We start from the raw sequence: 19,428 nt of genomic DNA, 5'->3' as shown, positions 1-19,428 counted from the left end.
CACTTTAAATACATCATTGGAATACGGAAAAAGTGTGTTTGTGACCGAAAAATCATAATTGCGTATTTTAGATTTTCACCAATAAAGAGGATAATTCTGGTGTTTCCAAAAATGCTAAATATATATTATATTGTACTGTATCTGTTCAAGTCTGGCCTAAAGAGAAAAATTGGGTCAAAATTGTATAAAATATGGTCAAGCCGGGGCTTCTAGCTTCAATGCTGACCTGACATTAACCGGCTGACTGTCTGACTGACATATATATTTGGAACGACTGACTTTTAAATACCCACAACTAGACAAAATCAGTTCATAACAAACAGTCAGACGACTCGGGCGACACGGAACAGACCATTCACACAATTTGGACCTTTGTAAAGGTGGCATTCGATCTGTCCAATATATTGGTCCAATGTGTATTGAGTCTCACATTTGAGAGAGTGAGGCTCAATGACATTGGACAAAGAAATTGGACAGGTGGAATACCACCCTAAGTTCGTCATGTATTGACTCGTCTGTGTGTGTAACTCACGTGTGGGTGCGGGTGCTGGTGCGGGTGGCGCCAGTCGCCCCACCACATGCCGGAGCCGCCCGGCGTGGCGCCCGCGCCGTACCCGTACCCGTAGCTGCAAACACACATTACATCTAACTAACATACAGTTTACGCCTCGCTTTATACCATTTAAATATTGTTGTCACGTATAGAAAAACTCATATAGAGATGGTAGTCTATCAAGCCATTTCCATCAGTAGAAAAAAGCTGCAAATTTAAAAAAATGTTGGCTTCTTTTCTAATGACAAAGTGGTTTGATAGACAATAAATAGGTTTTTTCTTTTAGATAGAGTGTTTGTAATGAAGAAGTTTTCATCTATTGACAGGACATCCCACACAGGGGATCCACATGTACAGTTTTATAAATATGTATGATTCTTGTGCGAGAAAATAAATGATCGCTAAATTATTTTTTGCTACCGGTTGGAGAGATGCATTTAGATGTGTCTCAGCCGTTTCGGTTCGTTTAACCCTTTACCAGGCTAAGGGATATATATCTTTCCCACATACGGCACTTCAAACATGTGTTTTAAGTATTTTCGATGAGTAAGACTGACATTCGATTGCCATTTTTGAAATGTCAGCCTGGTAAAGGGTTAAGCTGGTAAAGGGTTGAGCACAGTTTAACAATGCAGAGAACAGAAAAGAAAGTACTTGTCCTGTCTAAACCCCCATCATTGTTAATCTTTACCTCTGCTGGTAGTAAGGGTCGTATGCCTGCGGCGCGGGCGTGAAGCTGACCTCAGTAGCGGCATGGCTCGAGGCCGCATACGGACTGTCCGTGGCCTCGCTCGTGCTGCGAGAGTAGCGGTCCCGGTGTCTGTTAATAAATACACTTTCATTACAATTTATGAACTGTAAAATAGACTGAGACCGCCTTGGGCGAGACTCCGCTCTACCAACTGATCTAGCGATACTCATGTATGGGGCGAATATTTCAAACATTAATAACTTTTTGATTTATCGCTGACTAAACGGCAATGAGGTACATGCATGACATCTATTTAAGCAATTTGGTTTGGTTTATGACCCTTATGACCAATATGCGCTTTCTGCTGTATTTAAGGCAGCGCTTGTATTTATCTACTGAAACAAATATAATTAAGAAAATGAAATACTTTGCACATCAGAGCATCACATAATACCTACAATATACATATTTCACGCGTTACAGGTAAAATCAATAACGCAAAAGAATTATAAAGTAATACCTTCTTCTACATTTCCTCCTGCAACGTCGGCTTGCGAAAAAGAAAATAAAACGCTATTCATAGGGATATTTCACAAACAATAAGGCAAGTATTTGGCGATTTCATTGCATTTTCATTATTTAGGTAGGTCAAAGATTGTGGAATGACCCTATAGAAAAATGGAAAAAAAATTGGCACGAATCAAGAATCATTTATTCATGGCAAATTACATTTCATACAAACATATAGTGTTACAATGGATCTCACAGTACCCTCATGAATGTACAAATAATCTAAATGGAAATGAATTGGCTGTATGCGCTCCTTTGGTGCCCGCTTGATTTAACACTCAAGTCTGTCTAGTACAATTATCGATTTTACTTCAACCTGCAACTCAACTGTTCAACTGGCAGGGTCGCCGTGAGGTGGGACGTTGAAATGATAATGCTTGCTCGGAGTATAAATCTATATTGTCTAAAATAACATAAGTAGCAGCTTATATAGTGGAGCGGTATATACACGTGTGAGGGTAAGGCGTAGCTCACACCACAAACCACTATAGTCTATATCTTTAGGTATTTAAATAAAAGTAAACAAAATCTACCCCTTAAATGGCTCCTTAAGCCAGTTGAGGGTAGATGAAAACATTACACAATAAAGTTAGGTCGTTCAGTGACAGATCCAGGCGGTTTTGTATTTGGTTGGTTAACCAATAAATGTTATAACTACCCGAAAATGTACAAATTATTTGTTTACTTTTATTTAAATACCTAAAGATACAGAGTATAGCACAGTATAGTATAGCACTTCATAGCCAATAAGATAACACACTGCAAACAGTGCATGAATATTGACATACCTGTCTCTATCTCTGTCTCGGTCCCGATCGCGATCTCTATCTCTGTCCCGCTCGCCCCTGCTGCGGTGTCGGTGCCGATGCTCGTGCCTCTCATCGTCAGACCACCGCTGGTTGCTGTCGCTGTGATCCGTCTCTTTTCGTGGAAATGGGTCTTTCGTGTGGTCAACCTGGAATTTTAGATAAAAATATTTTGGCATATTTGTATAATCGTAATTTGAAATTCGTTAATTTGTAAAGCGAACCAAATTATGGATAATAATTAATAACATGGTACATACCTATATGTTGATTTAATAATAACCTGAATGCCCATACAACTTGCGAGTTAAATTCAATAGGGACAACTGGTGAAAGCTAATTGTAGAGGGCGCTTTTGGCATATACAACAAGAGAGACAAGTTTAAGGGGCCTTAAAATTACTTTATACGGAGACCACACAGTCAAGTTTTACTTATATAAAACCTTCCCTTTAGCTTTAATCCACAATCTTTTAAATTTGCGTTGGTGAAATTCGAAGTTATTAGCCGGGTTAACACAGAGCGAGCATTTGCGCGAGGCAATTTCCTCGCGCGCGCCGCCTCGGCCGAGGCACGCGTCTACACTGGCCGTTTTGTGCGCGAGGAAATTGCCTCGCGCGTATGCTCGCATTGTGTGGACCCGGCTATTATCGCAAATGTAGTAAAAAATCCTTTCTTACATACAAATTTAGATTTTTAAAGACTATTTTTGTGCATGTAATTTTGAGAGTTGCCTTGCCCCGTTAAAAGAAAATTCACCATGTGACTAAAAAATTGCACTACCTTGTCAGTAAGCTTGGTATCTTCTAACCGCTTACTTAGAGCCGGATCGACCTTTGCTATCCTCGCATCCTCGAGCGGAGGCTGCACTGGCACTACTGGCGGAGGCTTCTTCTCCATCGTCTTCTCATCAAACATCTCCTGACATCGCTTACCAAATGGATCATGGAATACATCCAATACCTGCAGGTGACAAGTTTCGTGTGAAATTAACACATTCAGGGCCAAGAACCCGACTGTCGGGTACACTGTTCGTAGCGACTACGCACTCCATACGGCGAAACCGTGGCTACGCACTACGAGTGTAAGCGTAATCCCCGTTTAAACGAGATAAAACTAAACTACAACTAAACTTCTAAAAATAATAAATTGCATGCAAGAGGTTGGATCTTAGGGTGGTATTCCACCTGTCCAATCTGTCTTGCGTCTCACATTTTGCTCAGTGAGAAAGTGAGAAGCACAGACATTGGACAAAGATATTGGACAGATGGAATACCACCCTTACATGCGAGTGTAGTAATGCAGAAAGTGACCAACTCTATTTTTTATCAATGCAGAAAGCAACAAAATAATAAGATAAAGTCACTTTAAAAAAATAAGTTGGTTGTTTTCTGCAAAACTGCAGTCCCGTTTAAAATAATGTTATGTTTTTTCCATTCTTATTAAACAAATATATAAAATAAACAGTAAAATACCGTACCTGACCCATAACTGATTTTCCATTATACTTCTCAATGCATATCTTAGAATATTTAACATCTTGGAAGACAATTCTAGCGAACCCTAGATGCCTGTTCGTGACAGGATGGTAAAATATAGTTAATTCCTCATGAGGCCCAACTTTGTTCATCATGTCTGAGAGAAACACTTTGTCAATATTGTCATTTAAATTGGCTAGAGTAACTTCAAGTTGGGGAGGTGTTCCAACATAATTTTTGTCTATCTTAAACCTGCAACAAAGTAATTAAAAATTGTTTAGCCATTTGTACTAAATGGTGCTGTGTGTATGACAGCACTACACAAGTACGTCTAAATTTAATTCATAAGTTTTTATTTATTTGTTTAATATTTATTCAATTAAATTCAATATTTTATTATGAAAAATAATCCATATTATTGTACAAAAGAAAAAATTATCAATAAAAGGCGGACTTAAGCCAAAAGGCAATCTCTACCAATAAACAATAAGTAATTTTTGAACTGAAACTTTTTTTTATTTATTGATAGGTAACATACAATTAATAGTTCAGATTTTTTTTTATTAATTAAGTTATAGGTATATACCTACAAAACCCATATTCCAAATAACTTGTATGAGGTTCTACTACAACATTTTACACACACGTTTAAAAATTCCCGCCATAGACAAGTGTCAAAATATTGGCTAGGTTGGTAGCACTGTCACTGAAAGTATAATAAAAACAAAGGAGGAAAAGCCACCAAAATCACTGTTTTTTCACAATAAAACGTATTATTAATGGATGTTTTGCACATCATTTATAACTTAACATATTAAACAAACCATAAACATGCGTTAGAAATCAATTGGTAAGTGTTTTAGCAACGAAATCCAGCAAGGTTTGGTACTAATCAGAATACCAATTTTCAAGTCTCTAATTGCAAATACTACTGCACATATAAAAGAATATAAGTTGAAGAGAATAATTATGATTACTGCTTATTTATAAAGGATTCCTTTTGGTGGATTCTAGTTGGCACACCAGAATATTACTGGTTACCCCGAAGTTGTATAAGTGAGAAAAGATTTGTATACCTAGGGACTGGTAAATCAGCTGGTTCTAATCTGTTCCATATCCTCGAAAGCTGGGAGCGAGGATCTCGACACTGCACAGGCGGATATGTGGTGTCCCCAGGCACAGTTCCATCATATCTGTACAATTTTGTTGCTCCTTTCATAAGGAATGGGTCCATGAGCAACTTATAATTTTTAGGTGCTTTATGGAGCACAGCATTGTGCCCTGGAGTTTTATGCTCCATTCCTCCATTCATCCTGAAAGATAAAATAACAATTATGTTTAATGTAACATAACCTCAACATTTCACAAGAATTACTTCAGTATACACAAAAGTTCCCTTCAATAGCTGACTGCAGCTGGCAGGACCTGAAACAGGTAGCAATAATCAAGAAAAAACGTTAATTATTGTAATAAACAAACCTGAAATGTTGATAAAACAATAAGTTAGAAAAATATATTATTTCTCGTTTTTTGTCCAAAGCGGACAATGCGACGTACTCGCATCTTAGCTTTATTGAAAACCAATCTTGCTTTTTTTGATGAACGTATTTAAAACCCAATATTCACTGAACTAATGCAACAATATCGAATTAAAAAATAATTTTCTACAGCAAGCTCTCTCCATGGTGACGGCCACTTTGGAGCTATGTGTATGTATGCGTATATATACAGTTATAAATAAATATCATATTAAATCTGTGAACATTAAATTGTTTCCTAATATCGCTATATTGTTCCCTTATTGAAATTACGTTAGTTTGAAATTTATTTAATAAGATATTTTTAAGATTTTGTTTAAAAAACAGTGATTTGACTAATAACAGTCCACAGATTAGAAAACAATACTGTACCCAAATTACATCTTTATGACTAGTATCATAAAGTCGATGATTGAGTGTTGATAGTTGTTTGATGTCTCTTTGGTTTTGTGACGTTGTCATCACTGATTGTCATTAAGCGATCTTGCCAGCACTAAAACATGTACGTCATAATATGTAAATAAAGATGTGTTATTATATTTACGAATTTATTTCATACTAAAACATTTAATGAATACTTTAAAATCTCATACATATCATTGGTTATTCATACTAAACTGAGCTCTCCTAGAAAATTTTAAAATTAAGTAAGAAATAAACAAAATGTAAAATATTTATTCTAGTAACATTGATCTACTTGCTATCGGTCGGATAGGTCCGCAGACTCGTTGCATCATCGATTTGGGTAATTTTATAAGTATTTTCTCGCAGTTTCGTGCAATTTTTAACACATAACAATCATTACCGTGATACAGTGTAGTGTACAGCTAGTCTAGTGTTTTCAGTTTAGCGTCACACGTCTCTTTTTTTCATTTTTAGGCATAATGGCTGAGAAGATCATTCCTGTGGTTAAGGCCGATGAGGGAGAAGAAGAAGAAATGGTTGATCCCCAGAAGGAATTGAGGGTACTGTTCAATCTTATAGTAACATAAATACTTCTTAGTATCATACACCTTGTTGTTCTCAAAGTTCATAACCTAACCCTGGCTATCAACCAGATCAGAGTCCCTTAAAAGTCCTTGAATCAACATAGTAGATTTTATTACATGGGAGGAAAATGCAATATTCCATTCGCTAGTCGCAAGATTCAAGAATACTATTCTGGGCATATTAAATATGTACACATCGGTAACTAGTGGCATTTAGGTAGCACTTAAAAGATTAGTTTAATTAATCCCTTTTTTTAGTGGTTTCTTTTTCTCGACTCGTATAGGAAGAACATTGTCACATCACTAGTCTGTTAGAAACTGTCAAGTGCCACGAGTTACCGATGTGTGCTCATCACTAATCTTTTAAGTGCTACCTAAATGCCACGAGTTACCGATGTGTATTAAAACGTAACCTCAAGTAAATTGATTTTATTTTGTTCTCAAATTCAAACATAACGAAACAAATGCAACTCTGTTCCAATTAATAATGAAGGTAAATTAATTAAAACTTATATTAGGGCCGCGGACACTAGAGTTTAACTTTAGACCAGGAGTATAAGAATTGATCTTTGACATTTATGAATTTATGATCCTCGTGTTGTGTATATGAATGAAGTTAAAGACCTACTGTTTTAATAATAGCCTTTCCTCTAGCCATTCTTCTGGCACAATTGAAATAATGTTTGGTAATTAAAAGTTTTGTATATTAGCTGCAAGTAAAAAATCTGATCTTAAACTGAAAACTTGTAATGAGTCGAGATGAGTTGTTGTCTAAAGCAAATATTGATTTTTCCAGGAGACCTGCTCCCAGAAGCCTGACGCACAAAACCTATGGGGCAAGTACCAGGAATGCTCAGACCGCGTCACCTCTCGCTCCAAGACCACGGAGACGTGCGAGGAGGAGCTCATTGACTACCTCCATGTCCTTGACAAGTGCGTCACCAAGGACCTCTTCAAGAGGCTAAAGTAAACATCTAGAAATAAGTTCTGCCCTATCGCAAAACAAATTAGATTTTATTTTCAAGGAATGTTCTGTCAATACCTTGGTGTCTTGCTGGTGCAGAATGTTAGCGTCTTAGTAAATTATTTTAACATGTTCAATGTGGAAGAATTGACAGTTAATGTTGTTTATTTGTAAATAAATAATCACAGTTAAATATTTTGTTTTACTGGCTACTCATATAATGAAAGGCAATTTAAGGCATATAAAATTTTATTATTAAAGCAATAATAGTTTGGACGAAAACAATAATTCATTCGATAAAATATAAGAATCTCTATAAAAATTAAACTAAGCAAGTTTTCAAGATGAATGGCACTCATTCAATAGCAGAGATAATTAAATCTATAATATCTAATATGCGGTGATTTATGAGCTTCACAGAAGCTGTTATAGCCAAATGTGTAGAATAACAGCTACTCTGAAGCATTAACACGCCAAATAAATGTATGTTCGTAGATATACAGATGTAATGCATAATTATTTTCGTTCGTACGAACCTGTCTTGCTATTTCAGTCAGTCTCGGTACAAAAAGTACTGACGTTGACTGAAGTAGCATGACAAGTACGAACGTTTCCGAGAAAATACGAAGGAAAAGTATTATGCACTACATCTGTACGCTTGCAAAGTACAGCCTCTGACAAAACATTCTCTCCTTATCCTAGTAAGTGTTCATAAGAATATTGCAAATGCCAAAAATACAAGTTTTACTTGCACAAAATGCTAAATTTGGAATGTGTAGACAATTAATCAGTGACCTTAAAAATATAAACATATTTTAAGAGCATTCAATAATGGACACAACAATATAAATAATGTCTAGAAATAAAAAAATCTATTGTGTCAAAATCTTATTACTAATAGTTACTAATAATGTAAATAAAATATGTATCAAAAATTGACTTTGTATACAATAATAATGTTATTAACGGCGCAACATTCGATAAGAGTGGAGAGAAGTGAAACTAAAGCACGCATAACTTCTACAAACGAAGTTCCTTACATTATGATACTATCAGTATTTTGACTTTCTGTACACACTAAAGGGAGCTCCATTTACCTTAAATGAAGTCCAAGAGTATCAATGCTATGACCATTCCAGCATTTAATTTGTACTAGTACGGCAAACTACAACTTTGACACTGACATATTCGCTAACGTCGCTCGCACTAATATGCCAGTTCGAACGAGAGGCATAGTAAGTTACACAGACGCTAGCGAATATGTCAGTGTCAAGCTCGTGGTAATTCTACAGGAGGACGTGCGCCTAATTCCGTAAGTTCATTTTGGAGATTTAAGTCAAAGTACTGATTATATATCTTATTTTTGCCATCCTATCATCATAAAATACAAAGTTACAATTTTGATTCCTATATGAATAATAATTTGAACTTAAAATCTAAATGAAAATATAAGCACGCTCTATCAGACTTTGGCATAGTGAAACTATGTTCCATCTAACTGAAACATAACTTGCCAACATTGAGGCACTAATTTTATTTTTTAAATCTATTCCACACAACTTGACAGTTTAAGAGTATCATTGATAAAAATCCTAGATACAATACAAAAGAAAATTACGGTATTTCTTGACCATATAATCATTTGATGGAAACTTACATCACATAATGTACAAATGTAGTATCAACGCAATATAAATCTGTTAATATGCACAGAGATCCATAAAATACTGGCAGTACTACATTCACCCCTTTCTATATCATTTTGTGACAGTGTTTCAAAATTAATCATTATTTTACACAAAACAGTATTGCTTTGCTGCTTTTCAGTACTCATACCCCATCCGAACAGTTGTAAAAAGGTAGTCACTGTCTGATTGTAGATAAAGAGGTTAGCAGTTTATATAATATTGACACCATACTCAAACCTTGTTACTGTTGTTACGGTTAGATGAAAGGTTTGCTCTTTTAAATTAAAGTTCATTAAATCAGTCGACCCTTGAAAACGTAGACGACGACGAAGTACCACGAACTCCTAACTATTTTTACTAAATGAATGAAAATGTTTATTACTAAAAATGTTAGTTAGGAGTTCATGGTACTTCGCCGTCGTAGAGTAGTTAGAACTTTGTAATTTTAAATCGGAAACTACGCGCATTCTTTTCATCAGTCGCCTTTAACATAGGGAAAATTCATACAACTGCTCTAGCATAAACGAGTCAAATAAAGCCAGTACATAGACTCCTCATTATAAAGCATATAAGAAAATTTGCGGTCACATCACGTAGGCGTTCTTATATTCCGCACCGCCTTCTAATCCATTGCAGCTACATCTGTGTACCTTCATCGGTTTACAGACGCACGGGTATTACGAGCGTAGTCGTGCTCTTAACACATTCAGGGCCAAGAACCCAGCAGTCGGGTACACTGTTCGTAGCGACTACGCGCTACATACGGCGAAAACGTGGCTACGCGTTACGAGCGTAACCCGTAGCACTTAGCGGCAATGAATGTGTTAAAATACTAAATCGGTATGAGATCGCCAATCGCTGAAGGCGAGTGCTCTTATAAATTCCATATAGTGGGACCTTATCTCGTTGCAATAAGGTTTATGAAAGGTCTTTTAACTGTGAAGGTAGTGGAAAAATCCAATCATACGCAATCGATATCGTCGCCAGTGTTGCCAACACAGCGGCACTAACTGGCGCCCACTTGGAGCACTTTGAAGCATATCTCGCACACTCGCTGCGGTTTGTTCATACCGAACTTCAGTATGGGGACGTCTTGGTTGGAACATTTGTTGCACAGCATTCGGCCGCAGTGACGACTGGAATCAAAAATGAGACGATTACAGTACATATTATGATACAATGAAAATACAATGCCACTTTTCGCAGGCACCAGCTATGAGGTGTATCGTGTATCTGGTTGCTGCTGTTAGGGCTGAACCCCTGGAGCCTAGCTCGCGTGGGCCGGACGCTTTTTGGTATCTGCGGGCCGGATTGGAACGCGTCGCGGGCCAGGGTTTGGAGAGGCCTGGTCTAAATGAGCCCTAAGTTAGAAAGTTTGCTACCTCTAAGGGCCGGTATAGAGGCCGGTGTCCCATATTTTAGATAAAGTTGGTAACTATCCGTGAAGTGAAGTTACCAATGGTGTTTTCTCATGGTGAGCGTGAACTTGGTGCCGCACTCCTGGCACAGGTCGCTCTCGGCCCACGGCGCTTCCGCCGGCAGCGCGTCTAGCAGCCGGTGCAACAGTTGCTTTGTCGCCACCTAGGGAATACATCAAGGTTATTAAATTTAGATGTGATACGAGTCCCACGATCGAATTTTAGTTGAAACGGTGGATACCCAGATCTCCAGACAAGAAATCTTAGATATCCCTTCGCATGGCAAATTCAAATTAATTAAAATACATAACATAAAGTCGTGTCAAATACACCCCTAGTAATGATTTGACCGACCTGATAATTAAATATAGAAACGCCATCCTTATTCTCCTGAGCCAGACACGCACCCGCGCGGACCAACACCCTGCACATCGCCGCTTGCCCGTTCATATACGCTAACAGAAGCGGAGTATTGCCCTGAGGGTAGAAAGAAGAAATTAATAAAATTTAAATGAACCTTATACTAATGGTTAGATCTCAATTTAACATGGCATACCTGCAAATCTGTCCTGTTGATGGGGTAGTCTGGCATCAACTCGATAAATATTTCGCAGATCGCTGCGGCGTTATCCTTCTTGCACCAGGCCAACTCGTGCAAGGGGTTGCGACCTGCAATAGAAAATTATCAATAAAATAAATATACCTACATACATGTTGAAGGTATATGGTAGGTATTTCTAAGCGCTACTTGCACCATCCGACTAACCCGGGGTTGACCTGTTAAACCGTTAACCCAGTGTCAAATTGTACTGGTAACGATGGCAACTCCAGGTTTAACCGGTTATCCTCGGGTTAGTGAATGGTGCAAGTGGCCCTAATGGTGTTAAAATTAGCTGAAAATTGGGTAGTTTGGAGACGTCGGGCAGTGGAACTGTCAAACTGTGCCCGGAAGTTGGTTTGGCCAGGCAAGTGATCAACCCTCGGCCGGTGACTCCTTCCGTCATGTTGCCGTGTCTAGTCATGTTGTGTGCTAGCTGCGACTTACCCTTGAGGTTAACAGCGGCGGCGTCGACGTCGGAGTCGGCGAGCAGCGCGCGCGCGGCGGCGGCGTGGCCCTCCCTGGCGCACACGTGCAGCGCGTTGTCGCCGGCCGCGTCCACCGCTCCGCACTCCGCGCCGCCGCTCAGCAGCGCCGACACGATGTTGGCGTGCCCGGCGCTGGCGGCCACGTGGAGGGCGGTGCGTCTGTGCGAATACATTTCACATTCATAATAAAAGCCATAGGAAACAAAGCTAGCGCCTACCTTTAACCTCGGATCTTGATCTTTGGGTCTATAGAACGTTGTTTAGATAGTAGATCTCTGACCCGATAGCCAATTATCCGCCTTGTCTTAAATATGTGACTTACTTCTGAGCATCCCGATCGTTGGGCCTGGCTCCCGCGAGTAGTAGACTCCGAAGCAACACCTCGTTGCCCACCGCGGCCGCCAGATGTAAGGGCGGTGCCAGCGTGCTGCTGTCCTGTGTGTTGCGAATATGCACTTTTATGTTCCGCACAATAGAGTATACAGTGTGGAAAGATAAGTCGGGCCCTGGAGGGAAACTACCTTAAATCCTTAAGTTGGCTCATTTTACTTAAAGGAGATATTCCTTTATTTTTAATAAGAAACAAAACTGCATTCAAACATTTTTCTTTTTTTCTTCAATTTCGCTTGTCGAAAAATATTCTTGAGTACTAAATATTCGATTTTATAGATATTTTGTACGACAGACGAGTGTAAGACCTAATGTTTCTTAGAGAAATGGTATCATTAACATTAACTGTATCGACTAGTAGAAAAAAATAGCGAGTGTTTATTTTTTGGAAGTTTTACTCGGTTCGATTCCCGGTCGAGACAAGCGCATTTTAAAAAATCTTTAAATGCAGTTTTGCTTATTTTTTAAAATAAAGGAATGTCTCCTTTAAGTAGAATGAGCCCGCTTAAGGATTTAAGGTAGTTTCCCTCCAGGGCCCGACTTATCTTTCCACACTGTATATTGTTTTGGCTATAATGACTAGGCAAAACGGACACAGGTGACGCGGAAAAAAGCAAAAAGGGACTAATGTAAAGCAGCGTCAGCGTGCTACTGTCCTGTATTGAGAATATGCACTTTATATGCCATTCAATAAAGTATATTTTGATTTGACTCAAATAACTAGGCAAGTCAGACGAGCGCGACATCGTCTGAAACGCGGAGGAGCTAATGTAAGCATTCTAACATTAATTAAGACAAGGTACAAACACTTGTTAATAAACGTATATTTCTAATGAACACCTCCATTATATCAACGTCAAATTCCAGCGGACCCAATCTTCTCCACATTGGTTTCACAGATCCAACAAGCGTTTGGAATTGCTTACTTTCCTTTCCAAACTGTCTGTAAAATACACGGCTAAATACAGTCCCATTGTACCTGTATGCGCGAGTTGACGTCTACTTCGACGGACAGCAGAAACATCACGCTCTCCATGTCGCACTTCTGTATAGCCACGTGGAGGAAGTTCCGCCCTTTCTTGTCCACCTGTGTTCAAACAATGCGCCATCTACATTAGCTATCAAAGTCGAAGCACGAGTTTATAATACTTTATCATTTCAGCTTATACTATGTTATGGTTGTGGGCTCCGATTTCTCGCACATAGCCCGTCAACAATCTATGCAATCAACAAATCTTTGACTAATACCAGGGACGATGTTTATTTTGTTGTCGTTTTTATTCCTCAAGTGGTCTAGCATGAGTTGCATTCTCGCGCGCGACTCCATATGTCAAGCGCGACTTCAAGGATGGACAAGTATGGACGATATTTGGTGGATAGTCAGTTCCTATTTTGTACAATATAAGCGCATTTTCACCGTATGGTCTAAAAAGTCTTCACCTAAAAATTACATAGGTAGGTAGGTACAACATTATTTTTTGTCCAAAAATCATATTTCGTGTTTATTTCGTCCAGAATGAGGAGCTATTAAACATACCAAATTTTATAAAATTCTAACGAAAAAAAATGACCTAAAGAGTAACTCGATATAAATATTTAAATATGAACTTTTTCTAGTTCACACCTGTTCCGCTGCCGAAGGATTCTTAGTAAGTATGGCTTGCGCAGCCTTATTATTCCTAGCCGTAAGCGCGGCAGCGAAAGGAGACACGCCCTTGTTGTCCCTCGCCGACAAGTCTATGCCCGGCTGGGAGAGAAGGAGAGAGATGATGCCCTCGTGCTGGTTCTCGATCGCGATGTGGAGGGGAGTCTTGCCTTCGGAGTCTTTGGAGTTGATGTTGGCGCCGTGTTCTAGTAAAGTCTGTCAATAAATAAAATAAGATGTAGTATGTCTAACATAAAGCACAAGATGTATGTATGTCGAGTAATAGACGGGCAAAATAATACGCGCCAACAGTACAGGGCCCGTGCATGAACTATAGGGGGCAGCATAGGAGCCGTCACAAATTTGGCGCGAGGCGGAAATGTGACGTTTATGCTTCCGATGTAGCCCACAAGATGGCAGAACCTACTAATAAACTACAAGGAAACGTAATGACGAGAACAGTAGTTGGTAGCACTTGTTTTGGCAATGTACCGATTCAAGCCACAAGATGGCAGACTCTCCAACGCGCACGGTATATGATACGCCCGCTGGCGCCATAAAATTTTAGTTCTTGGCACTGAGAATACCCGTGAAGCCCGATATGTCCTATGCCTAATGTAAGTTACCTGTATAACATCAGTGAGCCCCCAGGTGCAGCACAGATGTAGCGGCGACTGTTTCTCGTTGGCGACGTCAGCGCCTTCACCAACAGCGCCCGCGCGGCGTGAAGATTCCACGTCACAGCCGGAACGGATCAGGAATGTCGCTAGATTCTCCTTGTCACTTGTATAACATCAGTGAGCCCCCAGGTGCAGCACAGATGTAGCGGCGACTGTTTCTCGTTGGCGACGTCAGCGCCTTCACCAGCAGCGCCCGCGCGGCGTGAAGATTCCACGTCACAGCCGGAACGGATCAGGAATGTCGCTAGATTACTTATTACCTGTATACCATCAGTAAGCCCCCAGGTGCAGCACAGATGTACCGGCGACTGTTTCTCGTTGGCGACGTCAGCGCCTTCACCCGCAGCGCCCGCGCGGCGTGACGATTCCACGTCACAGCCGGAGCGGATCAGGAATGTCGCTAGATTACTTGTTACCTGTATAACATCAGTAAGCCCCCAGGTGCAGCACAGATGTAGCGGCGACTGTTTCTCGTTGGCGACGTCAGCGCCTTCACCCGCAGCGCCCGCGCGGCGTGACGATTCCACGTCACAGCCGGAACGGATCAGGAATGTCGCTAGATTATTTGTTACCTGTATAACATCAGTGAGTCCCCAGGTGCAGCACAGATGTAGCGGCGACTGTTTCTCGTTGGCGACGTCAGCACCTTCACCCGCAGCGCCCGCGCGGCGTGACGATTCACGTCACAGCCGGAGTGGATCAGGAATGTCGCTAGATTACTTGTTACCTGTATAACATCAGTAAGCCCCCAGGTGCAGCACAGATGTAGCGGCGACTGTTTCTCGTTGGCGACGTCAGCGCCTTCACCCGCAGCGCCCGCGCGGCGTGACGATTCCACGTCACAGCCGGAACGGATCAGGAATGTCGCTAGATTACTTGTTACCTGTATAACATCAGTGAGTCCCCAGGTGCAGCACAGATGTAGCGGCGACTGTTTCTCGTTGGCGACGTCAGCGCCTTCACCCGCAGCGCCCGCGCGGCGTGACGATTCCACGTCACAGCCGGAACGGATCAGGAATGTCGCTAGATTCTCCTTGTTTTCGTCGATAGCTCTGGAAAGACATGGCTGGTCAATAGTTTGGCAGACAAATAAAACAATCGTTTTCACTTTGTCCAGTACACAGCAAAATGGAGATATCATCCAAAAATCATGCTTCGAATGACCCCGTTTCCTCCTACGTCATGCTACCGTCATCCCATGTCCAGACCCCCCCCCCCCCCCCCCCCTAATTTGAAATGACGTAATTTATGAATTGCCCCTTACTTGTGTAGTAAAGTTTGCAAGCAGCCATCAGGCCCTGGTCCCCAGCAGTCAGCATCAGCGCCATTTCGTACCAGAATCTAAGAACAAAACAATAAGATTATGGACTTTATTATGATGTCATAAGGTTCAATATGCGATGACATATATACAGAAGTGTTTGCAGATGAGGAGACGACAACGCGTAACTCAGACTTCTATCACAAGCCAGAGGCAACATCTTATGCCGAGCCAAAAAAAAAGTGAATCTTATTGTAACTTGTTAAGATTTAACTTACGCTGGCAACTTCTTCCTGCCCGGAATCAAGGGCTGCCCATAGAGGCGGCACTCCGTTGGCGTCGAGGCGACTCATGTCTACGCCTCTCACGCACAGAGCTTCTACCACGAGTCCAAGGCGACAGTGTATGGCGAGCTGTAGAGGCGTTTCGCCGGCTTCCGTTCTATGAAGATATTTTATATTAAGAGTTTTTGGTGCACATAAGGGTACTTTTATCTAAACATTACTAGGCCTTATCAAATTGTAACAGGTGTACGAACTTTCAGTTGTTTGTGTCTATTTATAGTATTATATATACAGGGTGATTCAGGAGACGTGAGCAGGACTAACACTGCGCATATCGTTAATTATAAGCAACTGAATGTCATTACTGTCATCACGGTCTAGTTACTTTTGAAAACTCGTATCTCACTCAAGTTTGACAGTTTCTTTTCTTCGTAATCAAAATGCCATTACGGTTAGAGAGGTTTTATGTTTATTAATTAGGTCCTGTAGGGTGACCATGGTTGTTGAGAATTAAATTTGCCCTCACCAAAAAGTAAAAAAATAGGAAAAAGTGTGGTTGTTTCTCCTAAATACGACGGTGATCGATCAATTATCAGTTACTGAGTGTGCAGGATTAGTCCTGCTCACGTCTCATGAACCATCCTGTAGTATATACTATTTTAGGTGAGACTAGTCTATTTTTAAGACTCCTTTGAGGTCTGGGGACGAAGAAGAATGGAAAGGGCGATCGAAACCTTTGCCTTTCATGAAATCAATCATAACTGAAATAAACTTAACTTATCATCGTAAAACTTGCAAATTGCAACAATGTTTACGAACCTGTCAATGGCAATGATTCTAAAAAAAAACTTACAAAGAGTCCATATCTGCTCCATGATCTAACAAATAGATGGCGGTTTTGGAGTCCTCTTCCACAATGGCCTGGTGTAGTACTGTGAATCCCTTGCCGTTGCGCACGTTCGGGTCCGCTCCGGCCTCTATCAGGGGCGCCACTAGATTTTTGTGTCCTATAGAAATATGGATACACAGTTGTTCAGTTGATAATGTTATACTGCCCTCCTAAGCCGAATAGCACTATCTCAACAACAAATGATTTTGAAAATGGAATTATCAGTAATAGAAACTAAAGTATAAGTTAGCAATGAATTTTCTTTTGAGGTAGCGCTCTTTTAGTCTGGTCGAGAAACGGAAAACGGTGAAAAATAGAGATAATACTCCTAAAAATACGTGCGATACCTCATTAGATTCGTAATGATGTCTAGAAAAATGTATTCGTGTTTAGCACACAAAAAATATCAAAAGTTATAAACAAAAAAAAGGGGGAAAAAAGTAGATATTTTTTATTTCCCTATTATCTCAAAAAGTATTAATATTTAAGAAACCAAAATTAATATTATAAAAGCTGAGGATATTTCCAATCAAACATTCCATACTTGCAGAACTGTATCTCCATTATTTATACTTTTTATTCAACGCTGAACACAGCCCTCCGCGCCTCATTTTCGAGTAACGCGCGCGGTGTGAAAAAACGATTACGTAATATTAAATATAATTTTAAAGATATTAAATATTGTATGATTTTTTTTTTATTATAGTGTATTTAAAACATGTTAACAAATGTACTACTTGTATAAATTTATCTTAAAGTTATTTTTTCAATAAGTTATGCAATTGTTAATCAACAAAATTTTCTCGAACATCCTTTACTCGAACACCAAACGAAAAAAAATTTATAAATAACTATTGTAAAATGTTGTCGCTTTCTAGAGCCCTTCTCATATACATGCTTAATAAGATCACGTTATTAAAGTTCTGACATTTTTTTTTTCGTTTTCAATAAAGAAGGAATTTCGAGAAACTTTTGTTCATTAACAATTGCCTAACTTGTTGAAAAAATAACTTTAAGATAAATTTATACAAGTATTACATTTGTTATCATGTTTTTAAATACACAATTTTTTTTTTTAATTTTTCAATGAATAGTTAATACCTTTAAAATTATATTTAATGTTACGTAATCGCTTTTTCACGCCGCGCGCGTTTCCCGAAAATGAGGCGCGGAGGGCTGTGTTCAGCGTTGAATAAAAAGTATAAATAATGGAGATACAGTTCTCGAAGTATGGAATGTTTGATTGGAAATATCCTCCTCTTTTATAATATTAATATTGGTTTCTTAAATATTGATACTTTTTGAGATATTTGGGAAATAAGAAAAATCTACTTTTTTTAGGGTTCCGTACCCAAAGGGTAAAACGGGACCCTATTACTAAGACTTCGCTGTCCGTCCGTCCGTCCGTCCGTCCGTCCGTCCGTCCGTCCGTCCGTCCGTCCGTCCGTCTGTCACCACGCTGTATCTCACGAACCGTGATAGCTAGACAGTTGAAATTTTCACAGATGATGTATTTCTGTTGCCGCTATAACAACAAATACTAAAAACAGAATAAAATAAAGATTTAAATGGGGCTCCCATACAACAAACGTGATTTTTGACCAAAGTTAAGCAACGTCGGGAGTGGTCAGTATTTGGATGGGCGACCGTTTTTTTTTTGTTTTTTTTTTTGCATTATGGTACGGAACCCTTCGTGCACGAGTCCGACTCGCACTTGCCCGATTTTCTCCCTTTTATGTTAATAACTTTAGTAATTTTTTGTGTGCTAATACACGCTTCGAATATATTTTTCTAGACACCATTACGAATCTAATGAGGTAACACACGTATTTTTAGGAGTATTATCTCTATTTTTCACCGTTTTCCGTTTCTCGAACAGACTATTTGGCTTAGCCGGGCAGTATAGTTAATTTAAATCACTTTTGTAACCAATTTAATTGTCACTATGCACAATAATATAAAAGTGTCTTTCATAAAATACGGAAGTCAAACTCGAGCGAGCCGTAGGTATTGCTTGCTTGTATTCAATGGTAAACAGTAACCGCACCATGATCATATATATAAAAACGAGGGAAGAAGCGAGATGGCGCCTTACAAATTTCTAAAAAAGTTTTTGACACGTTTCTCGAATACGACGCACGTATGATAAGAAAAACCTGTTCAAATCAATTATCTACATATGGGAATAGAACTAGACCACAAAAACTATCGCTTCCGATGCGTATTTAATTTACAATAAGGAAAAGAAATTTTCATAACAATCTTCATCGGCCATTTCTCGGCAACTCTCGGTTGCTTTCGTTGGGCGGTGCTACAGATTAGACCAAATAATCCGTAAGATAAAGTAAACTAAATTATGTTTGTCATGTTGGTATACAGGTATTTCTGAGTTTTTTTACACGAAGTAAAATAAAAAGTGCTGCCAACCTCAACCTTAGTCTATAGAGCCCATACGAGTGATTTATAGCTGGTCAAGCAGATCTTGTCAGTAGAAAAAGG

The 19,428-nt window shown here is 39.5% G+C and overlaps 3 protein-coding genes across 3 annotated transcripts in view; 1 reads left to right on the top strand and 2 right to left on the bottom strand.

Moving 5' to 3' along the window:
• LOC134800368 (histone-lysine N-methyltransferase SETD1) overlaps window positions 1-5,839 on the bottom strand; it is a 32,176-nt gene extending 26,337 nt beyond the window's left edge. The window contains exons 1-8 of the mRNA XM_063772868.1: window positions 5,577-5,839; window positions 5,174-5,410; window positions 4,100-4,349; window positions 3,403-3,582; window positions 2,603-2,769; window positions 1,765-1,794; window positions 1,245-1,373; window positions 533-626 (exon numbers count right to left, since the gene is read on the bottom strand). Coding sequence (XP_063628938.1) covers window positions 533-626; window positions 1,245-1,373; window positions 1,765-1,794; window positions 2,603-2,769; window positions 3,403-3,582; window positions 4,100-4,349; window positions 5,174-5,409 — 1,086 coding nt within the window. The 5' untranslated portion in view covers window position 5,410; window positions 5,577-5,839. The remainder of the gene's footprint in view (window positions 1-532; window positions 627-1,244; window positions 1,374-1,764; window positions 1,795-2,602; window positions 2,770-3,402; window positions 3,583-4,099; window positions 4,350-5,173; window positions 5,411-5,576) is intronic.
• Window positions 5,840-6,312: 473 nt separating this feature from the next.
• Window positions 6,313-7,774, top strand: LOC134800271 (cytochrome b-c1 complex subunit 6, mitochondrial-like). Its single transcript, XM_063772780.1, has 3 exons — window positions 6,313-6,380; window positions 6,515-6,600; window positions 7,421-7,774. Exons 2-3 carry the CDS (start codon window positions 6,520-6,522, stop codon window positions 7,592-7,594), a joined length of 255 nt encoding a protein of 84 aa, XP_063628850.1. The 5' UTR covers window positions 6,313-6,380; window positions 6,515-6,519; the 3' UTR covers window positions 7,595-7,774.
• Window positions 7,775-7,819: 45 nt separating this feature from the next.
• Window positions 7,820-19,428, bottom strand: part of LOC134800274 (rabankyrin-5) — a 68,323-nt gene continuing 56,714 nt past the window's right edge. Inside the window, exons 10-21 of the mRNA XM_063772784.1 lie at window positions 16,894-17,047; window positions 16,035-16,197; window positions 15,760-15,836; window positions 15,379-15,547; window positions 13,795-14,031; window positions 13,150-13,257; window positions 12,103-12,215; window positions 11,740-11,939; window positions 11,251-11,363; window positions 11,049-11,171; window positions 10,733-10,857; window positions 7,820-10,412 (exon numbers count right to left, since the gene is read on the bottom strand). Coding sequence (XP_063628854.1) covers window positions 10,283-10,412; window positions 10,733-10,857; window positions 11,049-11,171; window positions 11,251-11,363; window positions 11,740-11,939; window positions 12,103-12,215; window positions 13,150-13,257; window positions 13,795-14,031; window positions 15,379-15,547; window positions 15,760-15,836; window positions 16,035-16,197; window positions 16,894-17,047 — 1,712 coding nt within the window. The 3' untranslated portion in view covers window positions 7,820-10,282. The remainder of the gene's footprint in view (window positions 10,413-10,732; window positions 10,858-11,048; window positions 11,172-11,250; window positions 11,364-11,739; window positions 11,940-12,102; window positions 12,216-13,149; window positions 13,258-13,794; window positions 14,032-15,378; window positions 15,548-15,759; window positions 15,837-16,034; window positions 16,198-16,893; window positions 17,048-19,428) is intronic.

The sequence above is a fragment of the Cydia splendana genome, chromosome 19, assembly GCF_910591565.1.
Source record: "Cydia splendana chromosome 19, ilCydSple1.2, whole genome shotgun sequence".
Classification (NCBI taxonomy): domain Eukaryota; kingdom Metazoa; phylum Arthropoda; class Insecta; order Lepidoptera; family Tortricidae; genus Cydia; species Cydia splendana.
This window is presented reverse-complemented; position numbering and strand designations above follow the sequence as displayed.